Genomic DNA, 16,759 nt, shown 5'->3' with positions numbered 1-16,759 from the left:
CCACCTGTGTGTATGTGCACACTCTCAGAAGCTAGGAGAAAACAGCAGAGTTCCACTGTATTCCCCTCATCACTTCCACAGCAGTGGAGTTACAGAGAGACCCACCTCCACACCACTCTACCACCAAAGCCAATGACTAGGAAATGAGACACCAAGTGTTTCACAAGAAACTGACCTTTACTCAACAAAGTTCTACACGAGTGGAATCTCACGCCACCTAGGCGCTAGTCCCCAGCACAGCACAGTAACAGATGGATAGACTTGGGAGCCCATGGGGATACTGGTAGTAAAAGACTCAGGGAAATGACAGCAGGGAGGGCTACAGATCAAGGTCAGTCCATGTCAGCAGCCCCGGACAAGGAAGGTTAAGAAACTGAAACTTCATTGTGCAAAAACCAACTAAAAAATAAATTAAAAAATTAAATAATTTCCTTAAAAAAATAAAATAAAATAAAAAAAGGGAAATACGAGAATCGGGCTCCCCTTTCCTGAAGGTAGTTGGAACTCCCCCCCTTGGACAAAGTGGGGTCACAACTACATCAGACAGTCAATCCATCAATACACCCCAAGACCCAGCAGAGGATGCTCCTAAGATGTGTAATTACCAGAAAGCTAATGGTATTTTTCTTTAAAAAATTTTTTTCCTACAAATGGCTTCCAGAGACCTGCTCAAGTTTCAGGCTGGAGGGGATGGGGACCACTAGCTGAGTTATGGAATGTGCACTAAGTGTCCCTGGGAATAGAGGCAGGGCCTGACCCTACTTGAGAAAAGACACAAGGCCTGGAAGGGATAAAGTCCAAGTCCTTGGAGGGATGACGGAGCAGGCCCTGAGATGCAGAACTCCAGTCAAAGCCCAAAATATAATGGGCTCCCAAAAATGTAGGAAGCAAAGAAGGGGATGGAGAAAAAACTTCAGAGATCTTACAAGACTGATTTCCATAGCTAATTTGGAAATAATCATGCCCCTCTCCTCTTGGAAAGACCCTCCCACCTTGATGGCATCCCCAACCAATTTCTTCAAAGATTGAGTCAGTGTACCAATCTGGTGTGGTCTGAGTCCAGTGGACACTGTGATAAACATAAGTCCCAAAAGGGACAAAGTTTGAGGCCCTGGGTACACCCTGCTCCTCCAAGCCTTCAAATCTTGCTGGACCCAGTAAACTTCGTCCTTTGTTCTCACCAATCACATGCTGTTGCCCCAGATCTTGAGAATGGAGTTCTCAGGAGCAGAGAGAACTGGACTATCCTTAAAGCTGTTTCAAAAGATCCAGGAAAGCAGCTCTGGCAGCCCTTAGCTTTCTCAAGGAAAACTTGTCCAGGCCTGTGCCTTTAAATACTCTTGGAGCACAGGAAAAGGGACAGGGTAGCCTCAAGCCAGTCTCAGCTGCTCCAATGGTCCCCACTCTGCTGCTGGCTAGGATGTGACAACAATGGAGACACACCTACATGAGCCTGCCATGAAGATGGCAGGAAGTGTATGGAGCAGGTCCAAAGTGAGCAAGTGCTGAGATGGCAGCCCCAAAATGAGCACCCTCCTCCCTTGGCCCCGGGAACCCAATGAGGTCCCCAGACCTCCCAATTACAATCCCCGCCAATTCTGGCAAGACAGCAGAAGCTTCTTATACTCTAGATGCAAGGGACACAGAAGGCCATAGGCATAATTTGGGGGTTCACTAATTCTACTGTCTCCATGCAGTCAAGGAAATGGTGGGGCAGTTGGCCCAGCCTAGCTGGCTGTGGTGCCCGCACATGCGTGTGTCCACATGTGTACATGTGAGTGTATGCTTCTCTACAAGGAACCCCCCTCCCCACCTGTAATTCCCTTGCCTTACTTATCTGACACCGGATTCGGTAGGCCTTATGGATTCCTCCCTCCCACATGGCTGGCCCAAGTGGGCTGCCCGAGATGACCCAGATTAGAGCCCAGAGAACTCTTGCCCACCAAGAAGTCCCACCCCCCTCCCTATTTGTAGGATGAGAATGGAGTCCCCACCCACCTGCCCACTCATCAGGCCCGGTGGGGCAAGTGGACCGACAGATGGACAGATGCACAGACTGGGTTGCACCTGGATTTAGGTCCCACTCACTCCTCCCTAACCCCCCTCGACCAGGGCACAGTGACTTCTGGAAGCAGCACATTCCCCAGCACACCCTCCGACGATGACGCAGACAAAAACCTGCAGGAGAAATGGAGGGTGGTTCAGAGTCTTCATCGTCCTCACTCTCTGACAGGCCCGCGTGCTCAAAGACCTGCTCACCTGGTGGTCTCCACATTCACCTAGACCCCATAGAAGGCTGCCAGCCTCTCCTTGAGCAGAGGTGGGAACTGCTCTGAGAACTGTTGCCAGTTCTCCTCCCCAACTTGGTCTTTGAAGCCATGGAGGATCTGCAGTGAGGCAGGGTTACAGTGGGCTGAGGCAAGCTCGTGGTGTCTATTACCCAGGACACCCATGAGACTACCAGGAACCTCACCTTATAAAACATGTCCCGAAGGTCATCCTTCGGGCTCACCCAGGAGGCTACAGCATCGCAGAAGAAAATAAAGTCCTGAAACATGATGGATCCCATGTGAGGGGCCGCCCAAGCCAGCCCCCGCCCTGCCCTCTGAGCCCCACTGCCCGGACCTGCACAACACCCCCAGGATTGACACCAATCATCATGCAGATGCCTCGGAAGGCAGAATCCTTCTCCTCGTTGTCCCGGATGTTCCTAAGGGACGTGCACCTGGCCATGGAGGAGGGCAGCAGGTCAGTGGATGGACTTGTGGCTGGACCAGCACAGATGAAGGATGGATGGAGGGAATGGGACGGGGTGGTGGGGTAGGTGTCAGTGGGTAAAGGTCTCCCACATGCATCCATGGGGAGAGGGTGCTGGGGGGCACAGCTGTCTTGCCCACCCCCAATAGGTCCCACCCAGGCAGGCACACACCAAGGCCGGATGAACTGCTGCAGCATGGGTGCCACCTCCTGTGGGCACACGTAGCCCAGGCGGCCGATGGTGATGGCTGGAATGGCAGAGGGACTCGTCAGGCGACCTGCAACCCCGAGTGGCCCCGGGACGGTACGTGGCGGGGCCTCTGATAAGAGGCACCGAGCCCCGCCCCACAGGCCCCAACTGAAGGATCTTGTGGCTATCCTGGGCCCTTGAGTTTGGCCCACAGAGTAGTCCTTCCCACCCAGCCTGGACCTCTTCCATCCATATATTCTAAAGCCAGTATTCTTTCTATTTCAGGTGTTAGCACCCTTCCTTCCTGGAACCATTCCCCCTCAGCCCTGGCCTGGTACTCACCTGTGTTTTCCAGCAGTGTCTTGGGCGTGTTGGGCCTGTTAATTATCTCCACCAGATTGTTGAGGACCATCTGCACATAGGGCTGCATCTCTGCCCCTAGGGACCAGCCATTCAGAGCCCTGCATGGCCCACTCCACCCATAGAGTGCCAGCTGGGCATGGCTGACCTCACTCCATGACCCCAGTTCCATGCAGACTGGCGCACCACAAAACCTGAGAGAACAAAGAACCTCCTCGGGATGCTCCCCACCAAGTCCACAGACAACACACAACAGAACCACCCAAAGGAGTCTCTCTTGTAGAAGTCACTACCCACAAGGTGACAAGACCACTCCACCCACTGTTCCCAAAGGACAGGAGCCAAGGTCACTGATCCCAGTGGAGCTTTCAGAAAATCAGTTACATGAGATGATCAGGTAGGAACAAACTATCTACCCCACCTCATAAATGGCCTTCAGTTATTGACTTCACCTGTCAGGGAGACCAGAGCATGCTCTTGTCCCTGACCAATAAGCTCTTGTCCCTGACCAATAGAGAATAAAGCTCTGGCTCCAGGATGGAGACAGACCAAAGAGGCAGCTTGCCTTTCAGGCCACTCACCCATCTGCATGCAGATCTCCCCAATGGCCCAGGTGGCATTGTTGCAGACAGAGATGAACTCAGGGTTCAGGTTGGTGCCCAGAATAGGCATGAACTCAGCTAATGCAAAGAAAAGAGCAGGGAAAAACAAACAAACAAACAAACTGAGCAGAAAGGCCACTGAGCCAGGCTCCCAGAACCGACTGGGCAGGCCCCATCAGACAGTACGAATACATCCCAGTCCGGTCATGGGCCTCCCAGGGTATGTCTCCATCACATGAGGCCAAGGTTGAGGTCATAGGATTGGGGTAAAGGGGGTCGCCTACCGATACAGGGCTTGACGTGGATAAAACAGGCTTTGGTAAGGTCTCCCAGAAGGGCAAAGGAGCTCTGCCGGACCTCAGGCATGGAATCCTGGAATGGGAAAAGGTGGCAGAAATGGCAGGGCTCCTCCTCCTCCTTCCATCTAAGCCATCTGAGGTGGTAGTCCCCTAGAGCACATCCTGACCACAAACACTGGCTGAGGTACAGGGCTGGCCCTTACTCCTTCTCCTACTACACTATACCTTGTTTCCCGGGACCTGGTTGGTGGTGAAGTTCATTGGTAAGCATTTACTTTTAAAATTCTCCAGGCTATTCAGAGAAACCCTGTCTCAAAAAACCAAAAATCTCCAGAGCCCTGTTTTACCCCTACCCACCCCCACCCCCTAAACTACCAAATAGCAGTTGTATGAAACACACTTTAATTTTTCTTTGAGACAGCAGGGTCTGCTGCACAGACCTGGCTGCCCTAGGCACTTCCGTCTTCCTGCCTAATCCTCTTAGTCACCATTATGCCAATGCACTAGTGTGCATCCTCAGTTGCCACCCAATCTCATTTTTGAGGAGTTTCTTTCTGAACCTGAGTTCACTAAAACTCAGCCAGAGAAGCTGGCCAGAGAACTAACCCCAGGAATCCTCCTGCCTCAGCTTCCCCAGTGCTCTGAATCACAGGCACCTCTATGCAGCTGCACCCATTTATTTCCATCTTTAATTACATGTGTATGTTGGGTGAGAGGGTTGTATACATTTATAGGTATCCTTGGAGACTAGAAGAGGGAGTCAGGTCCCCTGGGGAACTAAAACAGGCAGGTGTCATTAGTACCTGCCTGATGTTAGTGCTGGAACCAAACATAGGTTCTCTGGAACAACAGTAAGTGCCCTTACCCTAAGCCACCTCTTCAGCACCAACCTCAGCTGTTTACATGGGTGGTGGAGATCAAGCTCAGGTTCCTGTTCTTGTCTAGCAGGCACTTACTCACTGAGCCATCTCCCCATTACCTATATTTTGTTATGTTGTTGTTGTTTGAGATAGGGTCTCACTACATAGCCTTGTTTAGCCTGGAACTCAGAAATCTACCTGCCTCTGCCTCCAGATCTAAAGAAATGGGATTAAAGACTAGGCCACCACAAATGCCTGTACATCAGTTTGCATTATAGTATATGAAAAAATTTTTTACTGTTCTATGTGTGTGTGGGCAGGGTGTGAGTGCACACCTATGTCGGGGAGGGCAGGCAAAATCCAGATGTTATTCCCAAGGAACTACCCTACAAACATTTATTCATTTGTTTGTTTATAAAACCAGGTGTCAGTTGGACAGTGGTAACAAGTCCTGGAACTTACTCTGTAGACCAGGCCGGCCTTGAACTCAGAAATCCACCTGCCTCTGCCTCCTAAGTGCTGGGATTAAAGGCGTGTGCCACCACCGCCCAGCTAACGTGCTTTTAATCCCAGCACACAGGAGATAGACAGGCAGATCTCTGAGTTTGAGGCCAGCCTGGTCTACAGAGCACGTTCCAGAACAGCTAGGATATACAGAGAAACCTTGTCTTAAAGAAAAAGAAACCTGGCCTGTTTAGGTATGGCCTGACTTGGGAGTGGCTTATGTTGGGTACTCACTCACCTGCATACACTGGAAGAGCAATGTCATGATGTTACTCCGAGCTACCAGCTGCTCCACGTGGCCACCCAGGCCCTCAGCCAAGCCACTAAGCAGGTCCAAAGCAACAATCATGAAGTCCTTGTCTGGGGCCTCATATTGTTCGGGGTGTTGGGTATACATCTAGATATAAATGAGGCAGATGAGGGAAGCAGTCTACATCCCGGGGAGTAGAGCGTGTGGTTGGGAGGCCCAGGGTGCTCACCATGGCCTGGGCCAGTGTCTTCTGCACCAGGGTAACACAGCGCTGGTAGACAGGCTCACAGTAGGGTAGGAAGCCACTCTGCAGGGCAGTGGCCACAGATGATAGGCACTCCAGCAGGGGGAAGAGGTCCTTGTCTTCATCCTTGAGCTCATTCCACTTCTGGATCAGTGGAGGCATCAACTTCTGAATGTATTCCTGGAGAAGTGGGAAAGTGGGCTTCCTAGATGAGTGTGGCAGCCTCACTCAGTGAGACATGTGCTCCTGATTCTTCTCATCTGTATGTCCCTTCCTCCCAATCCCAGGGTAAGGCTTCTCATCTATATGTCCCTTCCTCCCAAACCTGGGTAGGGCCTCCTGGTACACAAAGGCCCTTGCACTCCCCCACACAGCAGTGGCCATGCTGACTCATAACTGTCCATCTCTTCCACTATGGAATGCTTTTGGGGCTGCCTTGAGAAACTTCCACAGGAATTTGACATTGGGCCAGGACAAGGAAGTAGGCTTAAGAGAGGAATCTGACATTGGGCCAGGATAGGGAAGTTCAGGCAGGAATCTGATTTTGGGATAGAACAAGGAAGTAGGCTTCAGGCAAGAATGACTTTGGGCAAGGACAGGAAAATAGGCTCAGATATCTGGTCATCCTGGTAAGCCCTCAGGAACAGTGAGCTAGGAATTTATTGCCTCCTTTGTTCCTTGACTATTTGTGTTTATCACCTTGCTTGTTCCTTAACCTAGAACTGACCTTATTACTGGCATGCAAGTAAAAAGGTGTAAAAGCAGACTGGGAAAAAAATAAACCTGCCCCAGCCTCACAACTGCCTGGGGTCATGCTACAGTGTGGCCTAACGGTCTTTTTTGTTTTTAATCCTTGCTCCCTCCCTGGAGAACCTGTTGACAGCGCTGACTTGGTCATCCCACTAAACTGGAAGCAGAGTAAGGACAGGCTGATGGCCTTGGCCTGTAACACGAGTCAATACTAACACACCAGTTGTTAAAGGACACAGGATGGGACAGTGTGTCTAGGGTCTCACCGGCTGATTGAGGTGGTGGCCCACAGAGTCGGCCAGGGTGCCAATGGCATCATAGAGGATGAGCAGGTTCTTATGCTGGTACTTGCCAAAGGCAAAAACAAGAGTGTCAAGGATATAGCTGAGGTAGGGCACCAGCTCTGTGCAGGCCTCCTCCTCCAGGGTAGCAAATGCACTGGTGGAGAGAAGATAGGAAGGAAAGTTTAATGAACTCTAGCAGATGGAGCAGCACCACAAGCAGCTAGGGAGGGTGGATCCTGGATCAGCCAGTACGAATACAACAGACATCAGAGTCTTGTCAGCAGTCATAGGTGTCATCATTTCCCAGGGTAAGGGCCACTGTAAGTGAGGGCCACTGTAAGGACAGGGGTCATGGGTCAAGGCTCACCTGCAGGCTGCTTCCTGTACCCTCTTATTGCCATCCAGGATACGCTTGAGCAGCTCTGTCATCAGAGGCTTGAGGTGCATGTCAGGTGGCTGGCTGACTACCCAGTGGGCATAGCGGCTCAGCGTCCAGCAGGCAATGGAGCGTACTAGGGCCTTCTTGTCTGACAGGCACTGGATGAGGTGTGGGATCAGCTCAGGTAGATAGGGCACCATTCCCTGCATGCAGCCTACCAGGAGACAGGAGGGCTTTTAAGAGAAGGCTGGGCGGGGCAGTGGTGGCACATGCCTTTAATCCCAGCACTTGGGAGGCAGAGGCAGACAAGTTCAAGGCCAGCCTGGTCTACAGAGTGAGTTCTAGGACGGGAAGGGCTACACAGAGAAACCCTGTCTTGAAAAACAAAAAACAAAAACAAAAACCAAACCCATATCCAACCCAACATGATAGGTGGAAAAACAGAGGATCTTCAAAGAGTCCATAAAAGGCAGAGCAAAGGGGGACACAACAGACACATTGCAGCTGAAAGTGGTCCAAATTCTGGCTGGGCAGAAGCCCAAGCCCAAACCTATAATGCTAGCACTGAAGACAGGAGGCCAGCATAATCCTGGAGGGAAATACCTGAACCTCTCCCACCTCCCACTTCAAAACAATCAAAATTGCAAGCTTCTTAGAGAAGTGGGCGTCATGAGACTGGACAGGCATGATTCGCAATCTGAAACCTTCTACACTTGCACTTCTCTTATCCCCCCCTCTTCCTCCCACCCCTCGCTCGATTTATTTTAGAGCATGAGGGGTGTTGTTGAGTGGGCACAGGTATGTGCATGGTCTGTGCAAGTGCCAACAGAGGTCAGAAGAGGATTCACTTACCCAGGAGCTGAATTATAGGAAATCATAAAGGGCTACATGGCTGCTCGAGCTGAAGCACCGATAGCTCTTAACCACCGAGCCATCTCTCCAGCCCTTATTTTTTAACTTTATAATTGTTTATTTTGTTTGGTGGGGTGTGTAGTTTTGTCTTCTCAGTAATGGGAATAAAAGGCCTTATGCATGCTAGCTCCCACCCCCCCCTTGTTTCATCCTGACTTTTGAAAACAGGCTGATGCCTGCAGTTTAGGTGACAATTCTGGGTGTTAAGATAGTCATACATGCCAAAAGTGGTCACAGTCCATAGCCTATGTCTTGTGGGAGAAAAGAAACTGAAATGCCATGCCAACTATAGGATGCCCTGTGGTTTTTGGTTTTGTTATCTCCCTAGCTTGCCTGAACTCCCTTGTGTAGACTACACTGACCTCACACTTGCAGTAGTCCTCCTCCAGTTCTGTAACTACACATATGCATGCCACTGTGCTCAGCTAAAACATTATGTTAAATTTAAGGAAACTCCATAGCTAGGCACTTCTAATTATGGTGGGGAGTCTAACAGCAAGAACCAGGTTGCAGCCCAATTGTACACTGGGCAATGAGGGAAGTGGTGCCAGCCTGTCTAACTATTTGGCCATGTGTGAAGCCTGGGATTGGCACTGGCTATGTGAAGGGGGCTCCCCTGGATGGATTCTCATGCAAGGGGTATCTTAGTGGGATGGGTATTGAGGAAGGACCTGCAGTGGGCAACAGCTACTATCTATATGCTTGAACCACTACAGAATCACCTGTTTATGAGAATGGGGGGAAGGCTAGCATATTGAGAATGTTAGGGGGAGGGGAACACCTTTCAGGCCAAGATGGCCGAAGAATAAGATCACAGAGCTATTTGGAAAAGATAAAGAAGCCAGATGGTAGTGGTACATGCCTTTAATCCCAAACACAGAGGATCTCTGTGAGTTCAAGGCCAGCTTAATCTACAAAGCAAGTTCCAAGACAGTCAAAGCTGCACAGAGAAACCTTGTCTCAAATTAAAAATAATTATTTTAAAAAAAGAAAAAGAAAAAAAAAAGAATGAAGAGTCCTGGCCTGTGCTATAGAGCTGCATTCATCTGCAATGCTCAGGTCAGTTCAGGCAAGTGCCAACAAAATGAAGGAGACTCACCCTCGGCAATGGCACCCAGCACCAGGATCCCTGACTCCTTGACTACCCACTCAGGGTGGAATAGGAGGCCCTTCAGCAGGGGAAGTAGGTGGGGCAGCAGTTCCTCTCGGAAGACATTGGCAAGGACATCCAGCGCAGCTGCAGAACACTTCCCTGAAGGGGACAATGAGGCTAGGCTCAGGGAGGTCTGTGGGGCAGGTATTCATCCCGTTATCTCAACCCTGAGACCAGTTCTTCATAAAGTGCTCCCCACCAGCTTCTCACCCTCTCCCCACAGAGCCAGCCTACTACCTACTCAGATTCCAGTCCGACAAAGCGTCATCATCATCGTCATCCTCAGCATCCTCAGAACTATCTGGCCGCTCAGCCTCGTGGGTCAATGTCACTGTGCGTGACTTGTGGAAACGTGGCTTGATGTCCTGCTCGCTGTCAGGTACCGCCTCGTCCTCCTCCACATCCCCCTAGGGACCACCCCAGGCAGATTTCTCAGCACTGGCTGGAGACCTCCAATACAATACCCAATGGTCTTGGCCACCCATAGCCAGGTGTGGATGCCCCATGGCTGACCTTAAGAAGGATGATGTCAATTTCAGAGTACTTCATCCCATTCACGAGGATAGGAATCAACCTATTGGGAAAGAGACTGGTTGAAAGGATGCAGGGACTCTGGCTAGGTACCCATCTTGAAAAGGTAACAGAGGTGTGAACTGGAGCAGAGCAAGGGGCAGACTATGCTCAACACACCCATATTCCTTTGTCCTGTTTCTGTTCACTTCTCTTCAGGGAATTAGCAACATATTTTCAGCCACCATGATTAGCAGACACAGTTTTTTCCCCCTCCTTTTGAAACAGGGTCTATGTAGCCATGGCTGGCCTAGAAACCATACATTTTGAGGCTGGAGAGGTAGCTGAGCAGTCACAATCATGAGCTGCTCTAACTCCAGCCCCAAGGAACACAATACCTTCCTTTGGCCTCTGTGGGCATTGCACACATGTGCTACAGGCATATATACATGCAGGTAAAACACTGATAGACATTTAAAAATAATAATAAAAATGTTAAAAAAATAAAAAGAACATGATCTTTTTGCCTCAACCTCCAACACTGTGCTTACAAGTGTTTACTGCCACATCCAGCTGCCCCATCTATCACTCAGTGACAAGTACCACCACACAGCCTCTTGACTCAAACAACGAATGACAGAACCCTGAAAACCTTCAACAGTGCTGCCCCCTAGCCCTACACAAAGCACAAACATCTGACTCATTATCCAGACACTCTTGAAACAAAGCTGTTGGGCTGCTGGCAGGAAACAAGCAGAAAGCATGGTAGCACACAGCTTTAGACATGAAAACTGACACAACCTTCCTGTCCCTATTTGCAAGAGTCTCAATAATCTGAGATAGCCAAGTCATCCAAAATGGTCAAGACAAGGGGGCTCACATCAGCCATGGTGCCACATGCCTCTAACCCTAGCACTTGAAGAGTGTAAGTTTTAGGCCCACTTGTCTCAAAAACCCAAAAAAGTAAGCTCTTGTTAAAGTACCACTCAAGAGACTCTGAACTCGTAAACTGAAGAACACCAGAGTCTATAGTGATAGGGCACAAGTCTTTAACCCCAGCACTTGGGAGGCAGAGGCAGGTAGATCTCTTTAAGTTCTAAGCCAGCTAGGTCTACAGAGTGAGTTCCAGGACAGCCAAGGCTATACTACATGGAGAAACCCTGACTCAAAATCTAGAAGAAAAAAGAAAGTCAGAGCTACAGCATTACTTATCCTAGAAGGCCATGTCTGAAAGAAAAGTGGATGGATGCCATTCTCTAAGCATCTAGAGCCTGCCATTACAAAGCCATGACAAAGCCTTGATTTGTTTGATGGTTGTTTCTTCTCTTTCTGTCTTCTAGCTTTTTCTTGAGACAGGGTCTCATGTAACCCAGTCTGGCCTGGAACTCATTATAAAGCATTTGTGGCAATCATCCAAGCTTAGCCTCGTAAGTGAGGGGTATGAGCCACCACACTTGGTTTCTGCTACCTAATTTTTAAAGGCATTAAAGCTTCATCCCATAAAAATCAGTGTACACAGGATTCAAAGAAAACTGACATAAACCACTTAAGATATAGTAAGCAAAAGCAGCCAGGGGAAAGGCACAGGTACAGGAAGGACCCGAGGCTGAGGACATGGGGCGTGAGTACTCACTGGACCAGGTGGGAGGCCAGGACTTCCTTGCAGATGGGCTGCTCGGCCAGCGTCAGCCAGAATTCACAGGCCTCCAGGGCTACATTCTCATCGTGGTCCTGGGTCCTCTGCAGCATGTACTGGGGTAATAAAGAGAGGCTGAAACCTAGCCCAACTGAGGAGGATTCCCCAAAGCCCAGCAGCCACCCCTTGGTGTTGCCCTTGACGTTGCTCATTCCCACCTGGATGATGCTGTGCATGTGAGGGATGAGCCTGTCAATCCGCACTTCCAAAAGCATCACAAGGGCTCTGCACACATTCTTTCTCACCTCAGGGTCATCATCCACAGCCAAGGCAAACAGGTGCTGTGGAGATGGGAAAGGTCAGCTGCCAGAGGACCCCTCAGCCTCGTCCTATCCACCTGGAGCCTGGTGACCCACCTCAATGAAAGTATCAATGTTATCCATCAGTGCTTGGGCCCGGTCCATGATGAACTGGTTCACACAGGCAATGGCATGGGACCTAGTAGTCAGTGAAGGCATGGATCACTTATGAATTCCTGCATCTGCCTATCAACTCTAAGACCATTCTGCTCTGAGGAACAACACATACCGGATCTTAGGGCTGCAGTGCTTAAAAAACTGCAGGAATTTAGGGATCATGATGTTCAGGGGCCTGTTGAGAGCGTCACTATCCAAAAGCTCAGAGGAGTCTTCACAGATCTTCTGTAGGGCTCCAAAGGCTCCCTAAGCAGAGGGATGGATGTTGTGAGTCCTGCTGAGCTCTAGCCCCTGCTTGGGCCAGGCCAGTTACTGCCTGTCACCTACCTCACAGGTATTATAATCCTCTGAGTTGAGCAGGTTGCACAGCTGGGGCAGCAGTTCTGGCCACATCTGCAGCTCACCCTTGGAAGCGATGGTGGTGATAAGAATGCCTGGAGCAGCCAGGGAAAGAAGCTGGTCAGGCTGGGCAAGGGCCTACTGGTCCCTCAACCCTCCCCACCAAGGGACTGGCTCAACAGCTTTCCTTTCTCTTCCATGCAAGTCCTGCATGGCACCCTGAGCCTTTCTTTGGGGTGCTGGGAACATAACCCAGGCCTCATAAATAGCAAGTAAGCACTCCTCTGTAGAGTGACAGGCCCTCTTCAAGTCGTCCTTGGAGACTCAGCACACAGCCTCACTATGAAGCAACTGTTCTAGGTTATAGGATCCACCCCAAATCACTGCTTTTACAAGTGGAGAGAGGTGTGAAGTGAAAGTGCATAAGCCAAAGATATGAGTGGCCACAAGGCAAGCCCTCAGGAAAAAGTCAATTGTCTTTCAATCACTTTTATTTCATAGTACAGAGGACTGAACTCAAAGCCGATGCACAGTGGGCAAGCATTCCCTATTTTTTTTGTTGTTGCTTTTTTAACCTTGAGTTAAGGTCCCAAGGCAAGACCTGAACATGCAGATCTTGCCTCAGCTTCTTGAGTAGATGGGATTACAGGCCTGTGCCACTAGGCCCAGCTAAAAAGAAGCAATTTTAAAATTGTAGTCAGGTGATATCTTGACGTGTATGAAAAGACCTAGAGGACGTGGCCTCCAGTCACCTGTGGCAAAGATGTCTTGGCTAGAGGTATGGCAGTCCTGGTGTAGTGATAGAAGAAAGGCCAGAGTGGGAAGCAGACTGTGATGAGGAAGGTGGTGGGGATCAAATAACCAAGTCATGAAAGCCTCTGCATCTGAAGAGAGGACTCTACTGACAATCAGAAATATAAGGGTGGGGGCTGGGGCGAAGGCTCAGCTGGTGAGAGTGCTATGCTACACAGACCAGTATGAAGACCCGAGTTCAGTTCCCAGTACACACATAAAGAGCCAGGTGTGGTGGTACACACCTGTAATATCAGTAATCAGTGGAGACAGGAAGATCTCAGGACTTGCTGGCTACCAGCGTAGCTCCAGATCCTTTGAGTGAAAGAACAGTATCTGATACCTGCTGTTGGCCCCTGTCTATGTGCATGGGTATGCACACCTGTCTATATGCATGTGAGTATGTGCACACACATACACAGAGCAACAGGGAATGTTTGCTTAAGTAAAAAAGTATACTGACACTGGAACTAATGCTCACATTACAATAAATTGGTTTAGAATAATGAAATTCACAGGTACTGAGTAGAAGGCTTCATCGGAGGCCTGAGGGCAATGGAGCCGCCAGGCAGAACTGGATATTACGGCCAGTGCACACACCGTTCATTAATAAAGGATGGCAGGGAGTGCAGAAGCTGCCACTGCCAACTCTCCAGTGATACCAACCCCTAAAACTGAAGCCTCTCTGAAATGACTGGGTAAACTGCGAAAGGATGATACCATACTATTCTGAGACAGGCCCCATACTCTATGCAGGCTATCTCACAAGACCTCTTACACCACATGGCTCAGTTTTCAATGGAAACAATAAAGAACATCAGCTGTGATCAGGAGCTGAGGTAGAGATCTGTAAGCTAGTCCTTGGAGGGCTGAGGCAGGAAGATTCCAAATTTGAAACCCCAGGCTGAGTAGCAAACCCTGTTTCAAAAACAATACCAGTACCCTAGAGCTCTTCCAAGGCTTCTTCAAGTACAGATATTTTATGGGTTATTAGTTCCAGGTCATCAGAAAGGCCAAACTCAGGTGCATTATAGGAGCTGGCACACTGCTTACACAGAACCTATACACACCCTCCTATAGATAACAGGCACACTGAGCTATGTCCCCAACCTCCCACAGCCTTTAAAATCACCTCTAGATGACTTTAAATTCCTGTAATAATATCAATAATACATAGTTATAAAGTATATTGTGGGGACAGCAAGATAGCTCAGTATATAAAGGTCATTGCCAACAAGCCTGCCAACCTGACTTGGATCCTGGGACCCACGTGGAAGGAGAGAACAATCTTTCAAAGTCGTCTTCTAACCTCCACACATACACCCCACTCTACCTCTAGACAAGTAAGTTTAAAACAAAACACTGTATTACTAAGGGAAAAAAAAAATCTAGATATATATAGACTCAAATTTTTTCCTGAATATTTGTTTTAACACAACAGGCCCAAACATTTAGCTCTAATTTAGTACTATTTTTCTGTCTTCGCTATTTGTTTGTTAGCTCATAAATGGAGTCTCATTTTGTAATCTTGACGGAGCTAGAATCCACTATGTACCTAAATGTTGTTTGAACTCAAGAGATGTTGTTTGAACTCAAGAGACCCACCTGCTACTACCTCCCAAATAGGCATGGGCCTTATTTATTTACTTACTTACTTACTTACTTATTTATTTATTTAGATAGGAGCTCACCTAGGGCTAGCCTGGAACTCTCTATTTAGACCAGGCTGCCTAAGTGCTGAAATTACAAGCATGTGCTACCACAACTAGCCTTTTATTTTTAAGGCCTCCTTTCCTGTCTTTTCCTTTACACTACAAAGAGGCCAGCAAGATGGCTTAGTGGTTAAAGGCACTTGCTGCCACCCACCATGGCCTGAGTTCCAACACTGTGCCCCACATAAAAGGAGAAAACCAACGAACAAATTGTCCTCTAATCTCCACACATATAGCACAGGTAAGTAAAAAAAAATAAATAAAATAAAACCACAGTTTTAGTTGACAGATTTCAAGAAAAACAATGGCTTAAAAAAAAATCTGGAGCTGGAAAGATGACTCAGCAGGTAAAACCACCCACCACTAAGCTGCTGGCCCAGACTTGCTCCCCACAGCCGACATGAGCTGGATGCAGTGGTGTGCACCTATAACCCATCACTTCCATTCTGAGATGAGAGGAAAGAGAAGAAAGGACAGGAAGCTACTGTGCCAATGAGCCTGGAATAATACACTGTGCAGCAAAAACGTGAAACCATCTTGACAAGGTGGGAGGTAAGAACTGACTCTCCAAGGTTGTCCTCTTATCTCCAGACTCAAATGTTGCTAAGAAATCACCTATTAATACTTCTAGTGTAACGCCTTCAAGGAGAATGTCCCTAAGTAAACCGTAGCAGCAACTGCTGCAATGTCCTCAGGCATTTCTTCTTCCTGGACTCAGCGAGGCGCCTCCATTAGCTAATTCCCACTGTGTCTAATTTTGAGGGGGCATCAATAATGACTCCGTCTGGACAGTGGAAGCGGGTATTCTAATTGCTGAGCATCAGGCACATTGTTTGAGACTGTGGACACTGTACTCAGGAGGCTGAGGCAGAAGAGTGGAAAGTTCGAGGCCACTCTGGGCTACCTTTTCTCAAAAAGAAAAAAAGGGGGAAAAAAACAAGACTGACCTGCACTGCTTGGCTTGTTTCCAAGCTGTTACTTGCCAGGCAAGTCCCTTTATCATCTCTGTGCCTCAGTTTCCTCTCCAGTCAGATGACAGTAGTAAGAGTGCTATCAGAGGGTGCTGGAGCATTCAGTAAGCAAGACCCTGAACACGTTGAATAGCTTCTTGGCCCAGTGCAAGCCCTTAGTATGTCCTTGATGGTGACCCCCACAGCCCCCTCACCAATGGTGGCTCTGATGAGAGAGGAGGCATCGCCAATGTTGTTGAGACACTCCTGTTTGATGAAGTCAGCCACAGGAGGCGGGAAGCTCTGGTAATGCGCCTTCACATTGTTCTTGAGGATGAGGCCACTCAGAGATCGGGTTGGCTCATCTGTGGGAAAAGTGCTAAGGTCAGAGGACTAAGGGAGAAGCGAGATCTGTGTGGCCTGGAGGGACAGAGAGCATACCTTCGGATTTGAGTCTGGTGAGGACGAAGATCAGGTAGTTGTTAAAGTCAGGAAACTGGTTGAGTTGTTTGAGTTTCTGCCAGGCTGTTAAGGAACTTGGAAAGACAGGTGTACTGAGGCATGCTTGTGATCTCAACACAAGGGAGGCTGAGGTAAGATATTCAATCCCTGGCCAGCATGAACCCAAGACCTTATTTTGGGTTTTGTTTTGACTCAAAACAAAACAAAAGCAGGACAGTAGTGGAGCATGCCTTTAATCCCAGCACTTGGGAGGCAGAGGCCGGCAAGGTCTACAGAGTAAGTTCCAGGACAGCCAGGGCTACACAGAAACCCCATCTGGAAAAACCAAAAAAAAAAAA

The 16,759-nt window shown here is 48.9% G+C and overlaps 1 protein-coding gene and 1 non-coding gene across 12 annotated transcripts in view; both read right to left on the bottom strand.

Moving 5' to 3' along the window:
• Positions 1-158: 158 nt before the first annotated feature.
• The window catches only part of Tnpo2 (transportin 2), a 19,995-nt gene continuing 3,394 nt past the window's right edge, over positions 159-16,759 (bottom strand). For 4 of the 11 annotated variants that reach the window (XM_031340621.1, XM_031340620.1, XM_031340623.1 and 1 more), the window contains exons 3-24: positions 16,401-16,476; positions 16,175-16,324; positions 12,494-12,600; positions 12,279-12,412; positions 12,107-12,188; positions 11,909-12,031; positions 11,688-11,806; positions 10,058-10,118; positions 9,786-9,951; positions 9,491-9,643; positions 7,468-7,693; positions 7,083-7,254; positions 6,052-6,246; positions 5,811-5,969; positions 4,194-4,281; positions 3,889-3,987; positions 3,290-3,385; positions 2,930-3,035; positions 2,626-2,725; positions 2,474-2,548; positions 2,260-2,387; positions 159-2,178 (exon numbers count right to left, since the gene is read on the bottom strand). In XM_031340621.1, coding sequence (XP_031196481.1) covers positions 2,280-2,387; positions 2,474-2,548; positions 2,626-2,725; positions 2,930-3,035; positions 3,290-3,385; positions 3,889-3,987; positions 4,194-4,281; positions 5,811-5,969; positions 6,052-6,246; positions 7,083-7,254; positions 7,468-7,693; positions 9,491-9,643; positions 9,786-9,951; positions 10,058-10,118; positions 11,688-11,806; positions 11,909-12,031; positions 12,107-12,188; positions 12,279-12,412; positions 12,494-12,600; positions 16,175-16,324; positions 16,401-16,476 — 2,595 coding nt within the window. In that variant the 3' untranslated portion in view covers positions 159-2,178; positions 2,260-2,279. Of the gene's footprint in view, positions 2,179-2,259; positions 2,388-2,473; positions 3,036-3,289; positions 3,386-3,888; positions 3,988-4,193; positions 4,282-5,810; positions 5,970-6,051; positions 6,247-7,082; positions 7,255-7,467; positions 7,694-9,490; positions 9,644-9,785; positions 9,952-10,057; positions 10,119-11,687; positions 11,807-11,908; positions 12,032-12,106; positions 12,189-12,278; positions 12,413-12,493; positions 12,601-16,174; positions 16,325-16,400; positions 16,477-16,759 lie in introns of all 11 variants that reach the window. The other 7 variants (XM_031340625.1, XM_031340624.1, XM_031340626.1 and 4 more) reach the window with 3 other exon arrangements.
• LOC116071860 lies at positions 7,337-7,406 on the bottom strand. The gene has a single exon (XR_004111207.1). It is a non-coding gene; the product is annotated as a small nucleolar RNA SNORD41 (small nucleolar RNA).

The sequence above is a fragment of the Mastomys coucha genome, unplaced genomic scaffold, assembly GCF_008632895.1.
Source record: "Mastomys coucha isolate ucsf_1 unplaced genomic scaffold, UCSF_Mcou_1 pScaffold22, whole genome shotgun sequence".
NCBI lineage: Eukaryota > Metazoa > Chordata > Mammalia > Rodentia > Muridae > Mastomys > Mastomys coucha.
Note: the sequence above shows the minus strand (reverse complement) of the source record. Positions and strands in the feature narration are given on the sequence as shown.